Source organism: Pithys albifrons, chromosome 21, assembly GCF_047495875.1.
Source record: "Pithys albifrons albifrons isolate INPA30051 chromosome 21, PitAlb_v1, whole genome shotgun sequence".
NCBI lineage: Eukaryota > Metazoa > Chordata > Aves > Passeriformes > Thamnophilidae > Pithys > Pithys albifrons.
In genome coordinates this window covers 8,873,364-8,892,786 of record NC_092478.1, presented here as the reverse complement: position 1 = coordinate 8,892,786, position 19,423 = coordinate 8,873,364, and the positions used below count along the sequence as shown (strand labels likewise).

Here is a 19,423-nt window from a genome sequence, read left to right as displayed (position 1 = left end):
AAAGTCTCTTAGTCCAGGCTGGCTGCTTGTGGCAGGACACCCAGACCCACTGCAGCAGCATGACCATGGCCTGCCTGTAATCTCCCTCATTGCTTTCTGTAGCCTCCAGGAGCAGCTTGCAGCATTTGAACTCCAGCACACTGACCTGTCAGCTCAGGGAGTGCTTTGGGGGCACTGAACAGGAGGAGGAGGATGGAAGAAACTTGGAGGGAGGTGGATGAGACACAGCAAAAATCACTGCAGGGATTGGAAGGTCTGAATGAGGAGAGGGCAGATCAGCAGAGGGGAGCACAGTGAACTCTTGGAGCCTGCAAACAGTACAGAATCATGTAGGCTGATGCCACGGAATATAATTAGGAGTGGACTGAAATTAATCTGGGGATAATTGGGCTGAGTGGGGGAGCTGCTCCTTGCTGGCTGTGGGAGCCTCCAGCAGGGAAGGAAGCCCCAGTGCTGGCCCTGTTTGGTATTGAGGGAAGTGCCTCAGTCTTCTGCCTGGGACCTGCTCAGGGTTTCAGCAGGGACTGGAAAGCTGCATTCAATATGCCAGTGAGGAAGCAAATGCAAATTTCCTCCTTCTTTCTCTTTTGGGTGAGATTTATGCCACCTCCACATGTAGCCTCCTGGCAGCAATAAATCACAGAGGGGGAGGGATTGCTGCAAGGAGACCATCACCCTGCAGTTTCCATGCGAGGGGCAGGCAATGGGATGTGTGGGATCAGCGGCTGCCCCTGGGCATGGAGCCCCAGCAAGGCAACCCTGGTGCAGCACACCTCCCACTCCTTCCCACTGCTACACTGGAGATCACCCTCCAGAGCCTGAGGAGTTCTTTTTAGTCCCTCTGGTGTGAGTGTTGCTTGTGTGCCCGGGCTGGGATGGAGCCCCTCAACCCCACCCTGGCAGACAGGTCTGTTGGAGATGAGCCCTTTGCCTGCTCTGTGCCAAAGTTCTCCCCAGCCTGTGATGAGATGGGCACCCTCAGAACTCCAGGCATGGGCTGCATTGCAGTCCTACAACCAGTGGTGTTTCAGCAGTGTCCTCACCCATCAGGAGGGCCTGCTCCAGCCCAAATCATGGCAGAGCCCAGCTCTGCCCACAGCTGGTACGGGTGGGAAGCACTCTGCTTCATCCCAGTGAGCATCAGCTCTCCTCACCCTGCAGGTCTGGCACAGCTCCTTCACCCCTCTGTCACCTGCCAGAGGTGTCTGAGTTCAGCTCAGAAAAAGCAGAAGAGCCACAGAAGCAAAATCAGCAAATGTGCCCTAAGAATATCTCTCATCGGGGGATTGGAGAAGCTCCAGTGGCCCCCTCTCCTTGGGCACTGTCAGCTGCATTCACCTCTGCACTGCAGAAATGGAGGCAGGGCAAGGCCACCGACAGGCACTGCAGGAAAGCTCTCAGCACTCCTACCAACCCTGCAGGGGAGCAGCTCAATGCTCTGCTCCATTTTGCAATTCCTGGCAAAAATGCCCAGCTGATCTGATAAACCTCGTCTTTCCCCAGTGGCCTCAGCCACCTCCTGGCCTTGCCTTGCAGCCCTCTCTGCTCCTGGGACTGTGGCTGGGCAGCTCAGGGGTTGTTTAGCCTGGAGAAGAGGAGGCTCAGAGGTGACCTCAGCACTCTATACAACAACCTGAAAGGATGTTGAAGCCAGGTGGGGTTTGGTCTCTTCTCTCAGGCAACCAACAGTAGGACAAGAGGGCACAGCTTGAGCTCTGCCAGGGGAGGTTTAGGTTGGGTATCAGGAAGAAATTCTTTACAGAGGGAGTAATCAGGCATTGGAATGGGCTGCCCAGAGAGGGGGTGGATTCTCCGACCCTGGAGGTTTTTAAGGTGAGACTGGACATGGCACTGAGTGCCATGATCTGGTGATCACAGTGGAGTTGGATTAAAGGTTGGACTTGATCATCTCAGAGGTCTCTTCCAACCCAACTGATTCTATGATTCTATGACTCTATGAGATGCTGAGTCCTCTCCTGCTGGCCACAAGAAGACACCCAAGGGACAAGTTCCCTGCAGTGCATCACTCTGAGCCCACCACGCTGCTCTGCCCCAGCCCCCCTGAGACAGCCAGAGGACGAGCCCTGCCCCGGGGCATCAGTCCAGGTGCACCCTCCAGGAAAGGCATTTGGCTGCTGCCTGGCAACACTCGACCGCCTCAATCACCACTCAGTGCAGAGCTCTGAGCCCCCAGCACAACTAGGACAGCTAAAAATACTCAGTGCACAAAGAAAGTGGTAATTCAGGCAAGACTGAGCCAAAGGGATTTATCTCAAATCAAAAGGTTCAAGAGGTGCAAAACGTGGTCTCATCAGGTCAAGCATCAGAAAAGGAGCAAAGACCCAGTCTCAGGGCTTAAGAAATGGAGCAAAATCTAAGGATTTTGCTAAACTTCACAGCAAGAGCAGCAGAGCCTGTACCAGCAGCACAGGGAGGTGCCTGCTGATTTCCCCACCATATGCTGACTTTACCTTTACTGTCAGTCTAAATTCTGCCAATTATTAAATTATCCAACTTGCAGCAGGAACGCAGTTAGATGTGATCCAAATGGTGTCACTACAATTATGGTAATTATCTGAAAACAAGCCAATTACTTCCCTCCTCCTCATGCCAGTTGGTACCAAGATAGCAGCTGTTCGAGGCAAATTTGTTATCACATTACTGTACATTTGTTAAAGGTTGAGGTTATAGATTCTAGCCTTTTAAATATTAAAAATGCTATAAAGTCATGGAGTGTATAACATATTAGGATTTTTTTTTTAAATGTCGTGAAGAGAGAAATTTCTTTCATATGCCAAGAGAACTGGTGGGGAAGTGATTTACTCATGATGGCTGGTTGGAAATGTGTACTTTGCAATCGGCGTACAACTGAGCTATAAATTAACCTGAGGCAGCTTGTTACCTCTTCCCATGTAAAATGAATGACATGCAGAAGTTTTCTGAGGTTCCTTTACATTTCTTTTTCTTCAGTTTTGGCATTCAGGGTGCTCAGCATATCCAGAGGCATCCTGCAGGATTGGCCCCTCTACTGGATGCACTTTCAGCAGCTTAGAATAGAATTATAGAATCATAGAATCGATTGGGTTGGAAAAGACCTCCAAGATCATCAAGTCCAACCCTTGGTCCAACTCCACTCCCTTTACCAGATCATGGCACTCAGCGCCACGGCCAATCTCAGTTTAAAAACCTCCAGGAATGGGGAATGAAACCCCTCTCTGGGCAGCCCATTCCAATGCCTGATTACTCTCTCTGTAAAGAATTTTTTTCTGATATCCAACTTAAATTTCCCCTGGCAGAGCTTGAGCCCATCGTGCCCCCTTGTCCTATTGCTGAGTGCCTGGGAGAAGAGACCAACCCCCACCTGGCCAGAACTTCCCTTCAGGTAGTTATAGACAGTGATGAGGTCACCTCTGAGCCTCCTCTTCTCCAGGCTAAAGTTCGTGAAGGGTTCAGTTCGTGAAGGGTTTTGGCTCATTGAATCAAGTGAGAAGCAGCACCACTCCCTGATGGAGAGTGAGGCAAAGGAGGGCTCAGCTCTGCCTGTGAGAGCTGCCCCAGGCAAAGGGAGCTGGGACATGGGAAACACTTCACCCACGTGAAGAGGCTCCTGAAAAGCCGTGTTATCAAGGCATCCTTTACTTTTGACCCAGTTCATATTAAGTATAGCCTTGCTTAAATTGCTGAAGGTGTCAAACAGACAAAGCCCACCACTTGCAGCTCCTGCCAGAGGTGCAAAGGAAGTGCCCTCCGACCACAGATCACTGTGCCCTCTTGTTTTGCACAGACCTTCCCTGTGGAAACTGCAGCCTTTCATCTCGTGTTAGCCACCGTACGCTTGCCTGGACTGACCTTGGTTTTTTTCCATGTGATGTTTTGAAACCTTTGGCTTTGATGTGCGTAAAACACTTCTTTCAATAAATGTCAAGAGCAGATTAAAGAAAATTAAATGGCAGAAGGAAGAGATTCTGCCTTTTGGCTTGAACAGCAATTTCATGACAACTGAATGAATCGGCTATGAAAAATAAGAATTCCACCCTCCATGCTCAAGGTACATGCCTGTGGGATCTGTTTGTATCTGTGAGCTTAACAAACTCCCCCCATGCATCTGCAAATCCCTGCAGCTTGTGTGCAGCCACAGAGCCAAGGCAGGGGGCAGAGCCCAGTTCCCGGGAGCAGGTTGGTGGCATTTCCTGCTGCTGTGCTTGAAATAATTAGCTGTGCTCACAGATGACCTTCTCAGCAGGCCCTAAAGGCTGACAGATTTGGGTTGTACAGAGCAGTGGAGGGAAGCACATTGCAGAGTGCCCTCCTGGAGCAGTCCTGCTGCTCTCTGCACTGTCAGCCCAGGAGCTGGAGTTATCGTAGAACCAAGTGCATTGGAAAAGACCTGCGAGATCATCAAGTCCAACCCTTGGTCCAACTCCAGTCCCTTTACCAGATCATGGCACTCAGTGCCACAGCCAATCTCACCTTAAAAACCTCCAGGGATGGGGAATCCACCCCCTCTCTGGGCAGCCCATTCCAATGCCTGATTACTCTATCTGCAAAGAATTTCTTTCTGATATCCCACTTAAATTTCCCCTGGCAGAGCTTGAGCCCATCGTGCCCCCTTGTCCTATTGCTGAGTGCCTGGGAGAAGAGACCAACCCCCACCTGGCCAGAACTTCCCTTCAGGCAGTTCCAGACAGTGCTGAGGTCACCTCTGAGCCTCCTCTTCTCCAGGCTAAACACCCCCAGCTCCCTCAGCCTCTCCCCACAGCACTTGTGCTCCAGTCCCTTCTCCAGCCTCCTTGCTCTTCTCTGGCCCCGCTCCAGCCCCTCAATCTCTTGCCTCAACTGAGGGGCCCAGAACTGAACACAACACTCAAGGTGTGGCCTCCCCAAGGCAGAGTCCAGGGGAAGGGTCACTGCCCTTGGCCTGCTGGCCACGCTAGTTTGGATCCAGGCCAGGATCCCATTGGCCTTCTTGGCCACCTGGGCACACTGGTGGCTCCTGTTGAGCTTCCTGTCCCTCAGTCCCCCCAGGTCCCTCTGCCTGGTTGCTCTCCAGCCACTCTGTGCCCAGCCTGGAGCGCTGCAGGGGTTGGGGTGGCCAAAGGGCAGGACCTGCACTTGGCCTTGTTGAACTCCATCCCATTGCAATCAGCCCATCTCTCCAGTCTCTCCAGATCCCTCTGCAGAGCCCTCCTGCCTTCCAGCAGCTCGACACTCCCGCCCAACTTGGTGTCATCACCAAATTTGCTGCTGATGGACTCAATCCCCTCATCTAAATCATCAGTAAAGATGTTAAACAGGTCTGGACCCACCACTGACCCCTGGGGAACCCCAACCCTCCAGCCAGCTCCTGACCCAGCAGAGGGTACACTTGTCCAAGCCATGGGCTACCAGCTTTTCCAGCAGTATATTATGGGAGACAGTGTCAAAGGCCTTGCTGAAGTCCAGATAGACACATCCACAGCCCTTCCCTCCTCCACCAGGTGGGTCACCTGATTGTAAAAGATCAGGTTGGTCAGACAGTTGTGTCCAGTTCCTGTTCCCCTGGTAACACATGAAATACCACCTCACACAGGAGAGTGCAGGTTTGCTGTTCCCTCCTGAGCACTCAATTCTTCCTTATTATCAGTTAAGATTTACTTATTACCGTTATCTTTTTGCTTCACATGAAGTTATTTTCATGTTTGTCACCAAGTAAAACTGCCCAGTACAGATTTCTCCCTGTTAAGCAGCAAAACATTCAACCACAAGAATTACATTTGATAGTGTTTAAAAAAAAAAAAGTAAAAAAGTAATCCAGGCTGTCCCCTGCCCAGTCATAGCAGTAGATATGAGTGAGTGTGTAAACAGGTTTCAGCTTATCAGTCCTGCTGCTATCTGCTGCACACAAACTGCTCAGCCTCACAAAATCCAATTTCCAAGAGGTTAGAGGAGGGAACTGTTTGCAGAAACACAGCAACACAAATCTCCAAAGCCACAGCCCCCATTATGCTGATGCTGAAGAGAGAAATGGCACTTGACGACTCCTGGCACCCAAAGGTGACATTTACTTTTGTGGCTTTGATTAAAATCAGCCCGGCTTTGCCATGGGATTGTTTCCCCTTGTTTTTCCATGATTTTGTGGTGGGCCAGAGAAAGTGGTTGAGCCCCCACTGTGGTCAGAGCAGGCACTGGGCACAGGGCTCTGCAGCACAACCATCACCTTCTGTTTTCCCCTAGAAAGCTTGGGAACTCGACTTGGAAACACCAGTGACACCCCAGCAGGAGAGACAGAACACAACCATTGCCTCCCAGGGGTGTCTGCACCAAGCATGGCGTGCGAGGTTGTGTGTTCAAGGTACAATGCTTTGAGCTTTTGCCCAAGACCTGGATGTGGGCAGATGCTGCAGCTCAATCTGAGCCCTCCAAGTGCCCTCTGGCACGGGAGGAAGGAACACAGCACTGGGAATGCCATGGGCTGGACCTTCTGACCCAGCTGCTGTAGGTGACAGCAGAAGGATACAGCAGCATCCAGGGCAGCAGGAATGTGAGATGTAAAAGGAAAATGTCTCTCAGGCCCTGTCACAGGCCTGAGCTCTTTGTTATCCCCAGATAGAGCGATCAGGCAGCAGCCAGCCCAGCTCGCTCCCAACACCTCCTGTGAAGGGCTGTTGCCCACAAGTTCACCAACATCAGTAACAATGCTGATTAGATATTCATAGATACTCTCTCTTGATTAGCTCACCATTAATATTTCAATGTCAGAACTGGATGCATACTGCCTCCCTGCTCCCTTCCTTCCTGCTTAATTAATTTTGACCATCACCAACAGCAGTCTCCGACAGATAGCAGAAATTGAAGTGGGCTGTTCCATGACTTTGCCTGCTGTAAACAGCTATTTGCAATTCCTTTTCATACATCACCCACCCGTGACAAAGAGATCACGGTAGCAGAAAATGAGTCTCCCTCGTAAGGACTTCAGAGCTCTGAGAGAACATTTGCTTATTCAATAAAAACAATCAAATAGACAACGCAGTAGGCACAACTTGGCAACAAGCTTTGTGTCTCACCTAGTAATCAGCTGGCTGTTATGCCATTAAATAAAAAGAAAGGGAGAGAATTGTTAATTTGTCTTTAAAAAGAAAGGGCCTTTGATGTGGCATAGCTCATAAAAGCTGTGATATGGCCCAGCTGTGAGGGGATGTGCTAATAGCTGCAGCCCCAGCAGTGGTATGAGCAGCTCACTTCATACAATGCAGGTTGCATGGCTGCCTGATGGCCAAAAATGGGACGTGCTGCTCATAGTCTGTTTGATTTCATTGATGTGTTCAAGATATATGGGGCAGGAGGAGCAGTGAGGCAGAATTGCACAGCAGTGTTTGTTCCACCCCAGCCCAGGGGACTGCCTGTCTTGGTCCGTCCTCCTGGGCCTGCAGGGATGGGGAGCTCTCCTGCATGACAGGAGGGAATTTGACACCTTCCAGGTCCACAGGGTCCTGACACAACACACACTGGGAGTGCTGGCACAATGTGCCTGCCTGGGACCAAAGCAGCAGCACTGCATTTGAAGAAACAGTATTTTTGTCTTTCTGTGCTTTTTGTCTTCCTGAGCTGTAAAATAAGCCCTCTGCTACTGGACATGCTCCACACCTCCATCATTGCTGCAAATCACCCTGCCCTAAGCCCGAGCCTCTTTTCCCAGGGAATCCACCCTGCTGGTGGCCCAGAGCAAGCAGAAGGGCAGGAGCAGCACGGTGCAGCCTTGTTCAGCTCCATCCCCTCCACACTGGAGCTCAGGCTGTTAAATGCTTGGCCAGAGCTCACCATCTGCTTCCAGCCTTCCAGGAATACCACTGAGTAATTCAATCAAAAAGGAGAAGATCCTTGTTTCACTGAATCGTAAGTCACTCTTCAAGTAATTATAATTTTATACCCCTATCAGGAGCAACAGGGGCTGTTCATTTTATGGGCTTTAGCAGCCAGAGCTGTGCTTCTGCCAAGGTTATGGCTGGGAGGAGAACACAATTTAACATTTCCTCAGCCATCCGAGGCTTATCCACATTTTTAGCTTTCTGGTTAGGCAAGTGAATAAAGCCCTGAAGAACCAAGGCCTTTGTCCAGGAGTGCCCTTACTACAGAGCACAGAAAATGGCTTGGGCAAGAAGAGCAAACCAAACCATGAGCATGAAGCTGATTCCCAGTGACATGAACGTGCCAGGTCTGCCCTTCCAGGACAATGCACAGAGGAGGTTCTGCAGCACAGTGATTGCTGCCTAACCAGGGAGCAAATCCTGCTTTATCCCAGCAGCTGGAGGACATACAGGGCTCCATCCCTCCATGACAGGTCAGGGGAAAAGCCTAACCACTTGCTCCATCCAAGTGCCTGGGGTGCAAGTCATAAGACTCAAAAAAAAAGAAGAGTCTTATGAAAAAATCCAAGGAGCCTTTTTTTTTCCTTTTTAGAGCCTTCTGATGGCTCTTTGGGGTGTTTTCCCCACTTAAGACGCTTGCCCTATCCTGTCTCCCCAGGCAGCCATCCCTTAGCACCACTGTCCTTTCCAGGGTCACTGCTCCACCTGCTCTTTCACTGCCCCAGATGTTCAGTCTTTTAAACAGATTTATTCCCCTGATTTTGAAAAGGGCTTCACCGTGTTTCCTTCCATCTGTGTTTACAGTCAGTGAGGGGTAAATTTCAACTCCAAGCAGATCTGTTCCTCACCAGCAAAGGAATCCGACTCAGCACAGATTCAGACAGGAAGGCAGAGCAAAACACTTCGGAGCCAGCGCTCGTCTGGGAGCTGTGCTACGTGCCCACTGGGGGACTGAGACCTCTGCCAGGCTGCCTGCATTGTCACCCTGTGCAGAAAGGAAGTGGGCCTGGCCCAGAGCCACTGCTCCTGTGTCCACTCCCAGGGCTGGCTCCCAGCCCACCCAGCACCACCTCCCAGTCAGACAGGATGCTGCAGCCAAACGCTCTTCAGAGCAGGCAAAGCAGGACTGAGATGCCCCGTGTCCCACCAAAGGGTCTGACCCAGGCAGCCAGAACCCCCCAGTCAGCTGGGACCCCCCTAGTCAGCTGGGACCCTCACAGTCAGCTGGGACCACCCAAGTCAGCTGGGACCCTCACAGTCTGCTGGGACCATCCCAGTCAGCTGGGACCCTCACAGTCAGCTGGGACCCCCCCCCCCAGTAAGCTGGGACCCTCCAGTCAGCTGGGACCCCCCTCAGTCAGCTGGGACCCTCACAGTCAGCTGGGACTACCCCAGTCAGCTGGGACCCCCCCCCAGTCAGCTGGGACCCTCCAGTCAGCTGGGACCCCCCCCCCAGTCAGCTGGGATCCCCCCCTCCAGTCAGCTGGGACCCCCCCCCCCCCCCCAGTCAGCTGGGACCCTCACATCAGCTGGGAGCCCCTCAGTCAGCAAGGACTTCCCTAGTCAGCTGGGACCCTCACAGTCAGCTGGGACCCCTCCAGTCAGCAAGGACTTCCCCAGTCAGCTGGGACCCTCACAGTCAGCCAGGGCTGTGTGTGTTTGAAAGACCCATTTTGGTTCTTGCCTCAGGAAAATCCTCTCTTGGTGCATCCCTGCTCCTAAAGCCAGACTGGCTGATACACGGACACAGCCCTTCCAACTGCCTGGGCAATTTGTGACACAGAGGACAGTGAGCAGGTGCCACCCAGATTTATCACCGTGCTCACCAGCACATCTCCACTGTACAGCAACAGCAAGGCCTGGGAATGACTTCCAAGGTGGATCTACAGATAATGTGAGATTCATCTGATCTCAGGAGCACAGATTTTGAGGCACTGGGAGCTCACTGCTTCACCCTAAATTGGTATCACCCTTCAGGTTTCAGGCCAGTATGTTGGTGCTGGCAGACAGACAAGCTGGTGGCATCGCTGTGCACTGTCCTGCTTTGTGTCCTGACAGGTCCTTGTCCCCACATGTCTGTTAAATTACAGCCAGGATCCAACCAGCCTATGCAAATACCAAGGACAGAGACTGTTTTTCTGCTGCTAATATTGGTTTAGAACATCACAATAAGCCAAAAACTTCCAACACTGATGGAGCTGACCAAAGCTCCCTGAAATGCATCCTTGAGCAGACTGAACTGCAAACTGCTGCTGACAGTCCAGAGCTCCCTGTCAGCACCAGAGAGGACAGGAAGACTTTTTGTCTCGGCATTAAACCCCACACTCAGTCCAGACAGGTCAGTCAATAAAGATGATGTGATCTCTACACAATTGCTTTAGGAGGCAGAAATTCAGCTACAAATTCCCTCCCCACAGCAAGGGAGAATATTCAGGTGGCCCTGGAGGGGGTTTGCAGGAATCTGTCTCCATCTTCCCAGCCAACAAACATGAGCCAAGCAAGAGGGGGGAAAGTCAAACTGTTTATGAAGAGAAACATCAGCCGAACACATAATCACACAGCAAGGAAAGGAGACAGGATTCTTCTCAGCACTGTGGGCATGCACCAAACAGGCTGGGCAGCCACTAATTACAGCTATTAAATGATAAATGCTCTGAAGCTTTGCAGGATCTGGTTTATTATGCAACTGAACTTGCAAGGCAAGAGGGACCCTCTCCTGCAGGGGTTCTTTCCTGCCACAACCAACAAGCACAGTTAAGCTTCATGAAAACCATCATCAAAGCCACCCCTTGCCAAAAATTCACAAGAGGCCCTGCTTGGAAAGACATGGCTTGAGGAGTCCTCTGGTAACACCCCTGAACTCCACTCTGGTGCCTTGAAAATCTTAGAATGAGAGTAAATGTCTTGCATAGTAGAAGGTACAAGAGCCTGTAAACTGACTGGAGAGTCAAAGGCACAGGGAAGCAACTGAAGTATGGATTTTCCCATCTGGAACACATGGCTCTGGCACAGTGCTGGGCTCCCTGGGGCTCATATTTCCTCAGGGGCAGCAGCACTGGAGTCCCAGTGGCACTTGTTATTTGTAGTTTCCATTTATTACAAAGCACTGTTATTATTTACAAAACATACTTTTTTTTATGGACTGCTACTGCATCCAAGTGCAATAACTGGTCTAAGCTCAAATCCCTGGGAGAACTGTTGAAAGAGAAGCAATTCAGCCACATATTAATATGACAAGGCTTTCCCCAGGTTTTAGGGAATAGAAAATATGTTTTGTACAAGTGAAATAGTTCTTTCTTGCAGTAAAAAGCTGCTCTTTACCAATGATAGCAATGAAAGGATATTGCTTCTGTCACTGATGCCACTGGAAATGTATTGCCCCTCTCCAAGAAACCAAGGAAAGGACATGGCTGGTTTGTTCACTAAATGAGAAATACACTGCTCCTGGCATTAGCCCAGGGACATTGCTGCTGCTGAGGGCCCAGCCTGGCAGGAGGGCAAGGGCATCAAGTCAGTAGCTTTGTGCCAAAACGCACCTGGAGGAAATCAAAGCATAGCAGAGAACTAAGCAGAAGAGAGAAAACTGTCCAAATGTCAGCTGGAAATGCATCCCTACCTTCTCTCGCTGCAGTGGAGCAGGGCTCAGCTGTACAGCACAGCCAGGATCTGGCCCCTTCTCCTTCAGCAGCCCTGCCCCTTGTAAGAAATGAGCTTAAACCCTGGGGAAGGCTGATCTAGGCTTAACCTGTGGCAGGGAGCCTGGCTGTGAGCAGAGCTGCCACTGCCTCTCCCTTTTGCTGCTGTTGTTTAATGGTCTGGCTCTCCAGTGATGATTTTAGGGTTTGGAAGTAAAATCAGGAAATGGTTTCTCAAACCAAGATGATCTGTCACTTGAATGTATGCACTGAAGTGAGCATGAACAAATTACTGTTTCAGCAAAGTGAAAATTTCCTCCAGTGAAAGGCTGAAGCTGAGTCGACGTTTGTGGTTCCACTTTCATGCCTGTCGATCTGTGGATCTGACAAGTTCATTTTGCTCCCCTGCAACATCCTCCCAGGTGACACCTCCCAGTTGGAAGGCAGATGGAAAAAAAGTCAGTTGTTGGTTTTAACATAGGAGTTCATCAGATTCTGAAAACATGCACAGACTGGTGGAATTGCAACATCTGGGCTTTGGTGCTCGTGCTCAGCATTGTTGCAGGGTTCAGAGCAGCTCCTGCTCCAGCACACACTGGCCCAAGACCCAGCATAGTCATGGCTTTTACTGAGCTGAATTCTGGAGGAAATTGCCAAAAAAAGCAGCAAAAGAGAATTTGCATCAGTGAAAGTGAAAAAAATTAGAGCACAGGTAAGTCAGGTACAAGCAATATTGGAGCTGGAGTGAAGCACCTCTCAGGCTGGGCTGTGACTGAGCCCCTCTCCAGGCTCCTACCCTCAGATATTTATTAATTGTGTCAGGCATTAGTGAGAGTTCACTGACTGAATAATAATGTGCCACAGGCAGTTTTTTGACTTTGCTAATGTAATTAAAGAAAGCAGTGGGAAAAGCCTTGCACCAGGGAAGGAACCAGGGCTTATGACAGTCTCTGTTGCAAGGACAAGACGTGAAATATGGAGGGGAGAGGGTGAGGTTGCCAACGAGGACCTGAGCAGTGAGGAGGACCGTGCTGTGATGGGACCGTTGCTCTCTCAGGGGAAAGACAAGGGCAAAACAGAAAAGCTGCCCTTACAACTCAGGATCTTGATTCATCTCTGGGCTCATGTTTTATGCTGCTGTGTTTTACTTCCATGCCCAAGCACCTTGCACTAAGGCTTGACTTTGCTTATTTTTGGCACTTCTTTTGCTTAGGCAAATGTTGCAGTTTCAAGGGACCTTTCCTGGATGGCCAGAAACAGCTTTATGGCAGCAATTTTTAATGCTGCTCTGATGATTGAACACATCCAGCAATGTCATTGCATCAGCACTGAGCATGTTTTTCAAGACACTGCTGCCACAAGAAGAGGGACTGCGTGGGCTCTGCGATAAAAGCCACGCTGCTATTTTTAAACAGATGTAGGGGAAGCTTTGGGTGATTTGAAATGAAATCAGTGCCTGGACAGCAGGGCGCTGCTTCCCCCCTGCCTCCGCTGCCAAGTTCCTCTTCCCAATCCCTGGGATGTCTTGTGACAAACAACCCTTGGCGTCAACAGGATGGGGCTCCCAGGCCACCACAGCCACAAAACCATCCACCAGGAAACTGGCTGTGGGTCAGCCCTGGCCTGGGCTGAGTGGGAGGGGGTGGGAAAGGCTGCACAGTCTGGGAACAGCTCTGACCCTCTCTCCTCAGCCACTCCTGATTGTTTCTGGTGTCCCAACTCCAGACTGTCCCCTGCCTCGGGGGAATGTCTGCTCCATTTGTGTCTCCTCAGAGGTGCTGCAGGGGCTGTGCTGTGACACTGCTGCACCTGGGAGCAGTGGCCATGTCCCCACTGTCCAGTGGCCTCTGCAGCATACTTGGACATTGCTCTCCAGCATCCCCAACAGCAGCTGGGGCCACAAGTCCTTCAGTGCACTGGAAGGTGATACCTGGCAGAGTGCCTTCCCCAGGCTGGTATTTTTAACTGTGATTTCCTGAGGAGGGATCCAAGACCTCAGAAGCCGTGGGAGTGACGGCTGCAGGGAAGGGAAGAGTTTCAGTGTCCTATTGGCAGGTCAGCAATTACCAGGCAGCCACGATCCCTGCTCCATGGACACACTAGCAAGGGCAGAGTATCCAGGCAGCTCGGCTGTACACCCTCCCGGTGCTGTTTTTATCTAAGTTACTAATTACACATTACCTATATGTCACCAGGCTGATCGATAGGAGTCTGAGGAATCAATATGGATGTGGATCACTGTGCTGTTTGCCATTCAGAGCCTGCACAAGCTGGGAAAAACAGGGCACCATCGATCCCAAAGGTGGGCTGAGATGCAGGGCCGGATGGAAGGCACAGTGAGGCAGAAGGACCACACTGCCTTCCTAAATAACAGTGACACAGACACTGGGACAGCCTTCTGGCCAGGGATCTGCTGTCCCCAGCACGTGCCTGCATCCCAAGGCTGGGGCAAACCTCCCATCCCAAAGCTCTCCCTGGGGGAATGGCAGGAGCCATTTTCATCTGGGTTGCTTTTCAGTCTTTGGGACTTGATGCATTTAAAAGGTTCACACTGATCTGAAAATGAACACCTCTTTAGGTGTCCTTACTGGGCTATCAGTGCCTGAAGTAATCACAGGCTACTTCAAAAATCACAAGGTCTCCTGCATTTTGCTTTGCTGCTTAACTGACCCAAAGCTGAGGCCAGCTCTGTAATGCCATCACACTACTGCCAGCAAGAGGGGTCTTGGCTGAGAACACAATCAGATTTTGCAGGAAGAAGCTCCTGGGACTGCCATGAAACTTGGGATTACAGTGTGGCTAAATCAGGGAATTGCATAACTGGGGGTTTCTGCCTGTCTTGCTGGAGTTTTGTGGCTGTTCTGATTCTGTCGTAGCGATGCTGAGACATTTCTCTTTGAAACCAAAAGAGACTCAGAAAGGCATAGGCAGGTCAGGATCATTTGCCCTCAGCACCGGGTTTGTCTTGAGCAGTGAGCTCATGGTGGAAGGATTAGACAGAGAGCAGTGTGGAGTGAAGCAAAACTCTCCCCAAAGGCTTCCTCATGCTCAGCTGTGCCTGTGCCCTCAACAAGGTGCACAGCTCTGCAGCCCCCTCCTGTCAGGCCACTTCCCATGCACTTCTTGGAGACCTGGGAAAGGATCAGCAGGCATGGTGGGGCAGCTGAGGTGTGGGATCAGCCACCCCTGGCCAGCAAACAAAAAACCCTTTGCCTGAAAAGCATGTGGTTAAAACCTTCCAAAAAGCAACACAATCCTGGTTTTATTGAGGCTTTTAGAGTAGCAAAAGAAGCTGTGGAGGGAGGCTGGTAGTCCTGCCTATGAAGAGTTGTGGCCTTTCCCAGGCAGCAGATAGAACTGGCTCCAGTGCTAGAACAGGGTCACCAGCAGTGTAATCCTACAGCACCCTCATAACCCTGACTTCAGTCCCACAAGCCCCAGAAGCAGAAAGCTGCCCAGGTTTGCTGCCTGGTGTGGTTTACTTAGCCTCAGTTACAACCTCAGTTCTCACAGCAGCCAGTCTCACTGCCCTGGAAAGGCCATTCCCTTGGGAGCACTGACACCCCTGGGCCAGAGAGCAGACACAGCCCAGCACAGAACTCTGGCAGAGGCTGCTCTGGCTCCCAGCAGCCCCAGCCTGCAGACACTCCTGTAACTCAGGGACACTGCTGGGGACTGTGTGGGCTGTGACAGCTTGGAGTGGAGCCCTGGGGCTCCCCAGGGCATCACTGACAGGTCCTGTGGGTGAAGCGAGTGCCTGAGACACTGGGATGGCCCCGTGATCCTTCCAGCCATGGGAAGGAGCAGTCACTCGAAAACTGGTCTGAGAGCTTTGCAGAGGTGAACTGTAATGTCCAGCTACAAACCACAGGCCCACAGCCACCACCTGGAAGCCACTGGAGTGGTTGTACAGGCACAACCAGCCCTGGAGAACATCTCTGCCCTTCTCTTACAGCCCCATACAGCAGGAGACATCTCTCCCTGTAATTAACTCCTATTTATAAAATCCCAGCAAAGAGGCTTTTGCTGAAGAGTGACAGTGGCAGGATTTGAGCTGTGTCCCCATTTGGTCTCCTTATTCCTGGGGTCAGTCCTAGGACCCCTCTCTATCAGCAGCTGGGGGTAGGACAACCCACTGACCCACACATAAATGGGCTACCTGGGCCACCCCAACCTCTTTGGAGGGGCTGCTGTGCAGGTTTGGGAGGAGTGATCCTCCCAGAAATTTAATTTCAGTGAGCTAACACCACAAATTGGGAGTGAGCCCCATCTCTAATCTCTCAGGACCAGCTTTGACTTTGTTTGCAGGGTGTGAGGGTTGAGCAAATACTCTTTTATCTTTCTCCCTCTCCCTGTTTCTCATTTACTCTTTCATGAGGGCTCATCCTCTTGTCATTTGTGTGGTTTGTTTTTTTCCTGTGGGGTGGATGCCAGGCACCAGGAATCATGTGTTCAGTGTATGGTGGCAATTAGCCCAGCTCTGAACCCTGATGGCATGTCTGCATCTGCAATTAGTGCTCTGCTCTATCTGCGTGAGGTTTTTATCTTCCTTCCTTCTGGGGCTGGAAAAGACACAACGTGGATTTCTAAAAAGCTTGCAGGAAAGTGTTAAAGCTGTAGCTTCACTGCCCTTGCTGTGGGGCTGCTCTCAGGATTGATTCCTGTTTGGTTCAAGAATCAATCCTCGGCCTCTGCACCTGGATTTATGTGGGTGCAGCTCAGAGCATCTGTCTGAGCCAGTGCAGAGCCTGTGGGGCCTGATTCTGGCTCTGCTCGTGCATTTTATGGCATGTTTTGTGCTCCTGGCTGAAGGCACCTGGCCCTTCTATCAGGCTATCAGATTGCCTGATTCAATGGTTTATAGTATTAAGCTTATTTATTTGTGCCTTTGGTGCTCTGTACAATACCTCAAGTTGGCTTTGTGGGATGGGAAGATGGGAGCAAAGTTTGGATTTCGGGAGGAAAATGTCAGGGCAGGCAGAGGGAAGGTGCCTGTATAGGGTCTGATGTGCTTCAGGGAAACCTGACATTTGGGAGAAACGTGGTCCCATCCTCCTTCCCAGTGATCTCATGGGGTTCCCCTGGCAGAGCTGCACACCTCCCACCATCAGAAAGCTGCTCTACCAAACCTCATGGGCTTGCTCTGCTTTCCTCCTCTCCCATATAAACTCATCTATCCTAAAATCCCTGTTTTAATCTGAGATAGTGTGATTTGGGGGAGGAGTTTCTCTCCCTGTCACCTGGCTGCAATTGATATCTGTGGAAGAGCTTCCTCCTGGGGAGGGGGGAAAGAGGGAGAGAAATTATAGAGGGGCAGCATTTCTGAATCCAAATACATTAAACCATTTAATTCTGTTGACTCAGGGCTGCCTGGCTCTGAATGGGAATTAATCCACAGTGCACAAAATTAAAAACCACATGACAAAATGCTTAGCAAGGCACTGCCAGGGTTTAAAGCAACCCATTAGCTTGCTCGAACGTACCCAGTAAATTTTCATTTGTCAATAACGCTTAGAGCCTACAGTTTATTTACAGCCTGTTCAATATCACCAGAACCTCATTTGTATTTATCTGCCACAGTCACTTTCCTTTCCAGGGACTCTTCCTAATCCCTTGCTTTGTATCTGCTTGTCTTGTTGCAGAGCCAGACACAGCAGGATGTGCTCCCCCTCCTTAGGCAAAGGTAATGTGAGGTTACCCCTTTCCATCCCAATTATCCCTGGCATGGGAAAACACCTGCAAGACCACCCTGAGTGACCCACCCCTGTCCTACACAAGATCCTGAGCTGGGGACAGTGAGCAGGACCTGCAGCTCTGCTGCAGAGCTGTGTGTGGTTGGAGGTGACGTTCAGCAGATTTCAGGATGGATGCAGGAGGCACTTGCTAAAGTGAAGTGCCACTCACTTTTCCTCCACTGTTAGGGTTTGTAAGCTCCTCTTGCTGCAGAGATCCAACACTCCATGAACAGACACCCCACCTTTCCACCCCAAAGAGCAAAGCCCCCGTGACTTGCCTGCTGCTGTCTGCATGTATCCAGCCAGGGTGCAGACGCGCCGCTCGCAGGCTCCGCCGGGCAGCAGCACGGCCACGATGGCCAGCAGGGCACTGAGGGCCAGCAGGGCACAGCCGCCCGCACACAGCACGGCGCTCGTCTGCAAGGACACAGGGGCTGTCAGCAAGTCCCCCCAGCGCTGTCCCCACCACACCTCCCCACAAACCCCCCTCTCCAAGTGCCAACTGGGGCCCTGCCATGGGTGGCTTCTCCCATCTTCTCACCTTCTGTCGCTTAAATTCACCATTAGGTCTCGAGCCCACGGTTCACCCATCACCTGGTCCCAGGGGTTATTAGTATTTGGGCTCTAGTGGTAATAGCAAATGTGGTACATGCATGAAGGGCTGTGTCACTAACACACGTGCCATTAGATGTCTGTGATGTATGTCTGCCTGTGCTGAGAGCAGTGACAGTGCCCAGCCTGGCAGTGAGCAGGGATTTTCATGGTGGGGATGCTCCATGTGCTGCAAAGGTTTCACTGCAGCTCTGCCAAGCAGGCTGCTCCCACTCCCAGCCCAGCTCACCTCCAGCAGCCTGAAAACTGGGAAAAGCACTAATTTATGGCACAACAGCTTGCCCTTGGGTACAGGTGCCCAATCATTTCACTCTTGCTGTTTCTGTCGCCACTGAAGGTGATGTTTCCACCTCTGCCAACAGGACGGCTCTGGCAGCAAGGTGGTCCCTGGACCAGCAGGGACATGAGCCAGCCCAGCCAGGGGCACAGTGTGGCCAGGGATGGGGAGGGGAGCTGTGACCCTCCTCCTGCAGCACCCAGCTCGTGACAGCACTGACAGCGTGAGGGCACCTTGGCCCCAGTGCTGTGGCAGCCACGTCAACTCCTGTCATTTCACAGCACATTCCATGGAAGGCTTCTGGCTTTGGTGAGTCACTCTGCAGTAACATCCACCTCAGATCCCTACAGCACCACAGCTCTAAGACAGCTCTCATTCCCATCTTCCTGACAAGCCTGCCTTTTATAATGTGTGCAGGAGCTGCCCTGAGGAGCTTCCACCCTTGCTCATCTCTCTTGTCCTACTGAGACATTCCTGTTAGAAATGCATAATTTTCCTTTTTTTTACCTATATTTGAACTTTTGGGCAGCCATGGGTACTCAGAAACAAACTTAGTATGTGTTTCCACTGGGCCCCTCACGCCAAAGATGTTACAAATCAAGAGTAAATAATCTGTCAAATGTAAGTTATCCTGCAGGAACCACAGGCAGGCTGAGCAGAGGAGGAGGAACTGGATTTACCCCTGGCTATGGGGTTCCAAACAGCTAAACAACTCCTTCCACTACTAGTGCTGCACTACAAGTCTGGCACTGCCCTCCATCTACCTGTGTTATTTACTGTTGAGCTGGTTTCTGGCAGCTGGACTGGCTGGTGCTGGGTGGCACAGCCACTGCCTGCAGGGACCTGCCCAGGAGCTGCCACTGCTCCAAAAAGGGACACGCTGGTTGTGGTGAGGGACACGCCAGGAGAGCACGGCCACCACCGTGACACCCTGGTGTGAGTGTCTGCTCCAGTGCTGTGCAGTCATTAGAAATCAGCACCTTATTTATAGCCTATTTATGCACTGCACAAGCAATGCAAATGCTGTCCCAGCAATAAATTAATTCCTGACGTGCCACGTAAAAGGCACAGCAATACAAACTGCTACCAAGAGAAATGGAGAGGCTGTTCCAGCAGGGACTGTGGCAAAAGGGATACCTGCTCCTCTCCAGTGCCTTCCAAGCCACTGAGACCTGAACAGACAAGTGCTGCTTCAGGGAAAAAGACACAAAGCTGGGACACCCATCCGGAACTGGGCACCTGCCCTGTCTGTATCCCAGGAGGGTGTGGGCTAAGGTGGGATCAGGGACTCCTTGCACAGACACCCTTCCAGCACAGGGC

At 51.3% G+C, this 19,423-nt stretch overlaps 1 protein-coding gene across 1 annotated transcript in view; it reads right to left on the bottom strand.

Annotated features, from left to right (window-relative positions):
• The window catches only part of LHFPL7 (LHFPL tetraspan subfamily member 7), a 67,485-nt gene that overhangs the window by 38,821 nt on the left and 9,241 nt on the right, over positions 1-19,423 (bottom strand). Inside the window, exon 2 of the mRNA XM_071575158.1 lies at positions 17,493-17,631. Within this exon, the coding sequence (XP_071431259.1) occupies positions 17,493-17,631 (139 nt within the window). The remainder of the gene's footprint in view (positions 1-17,492; positions 17,632-19,423) is intronic.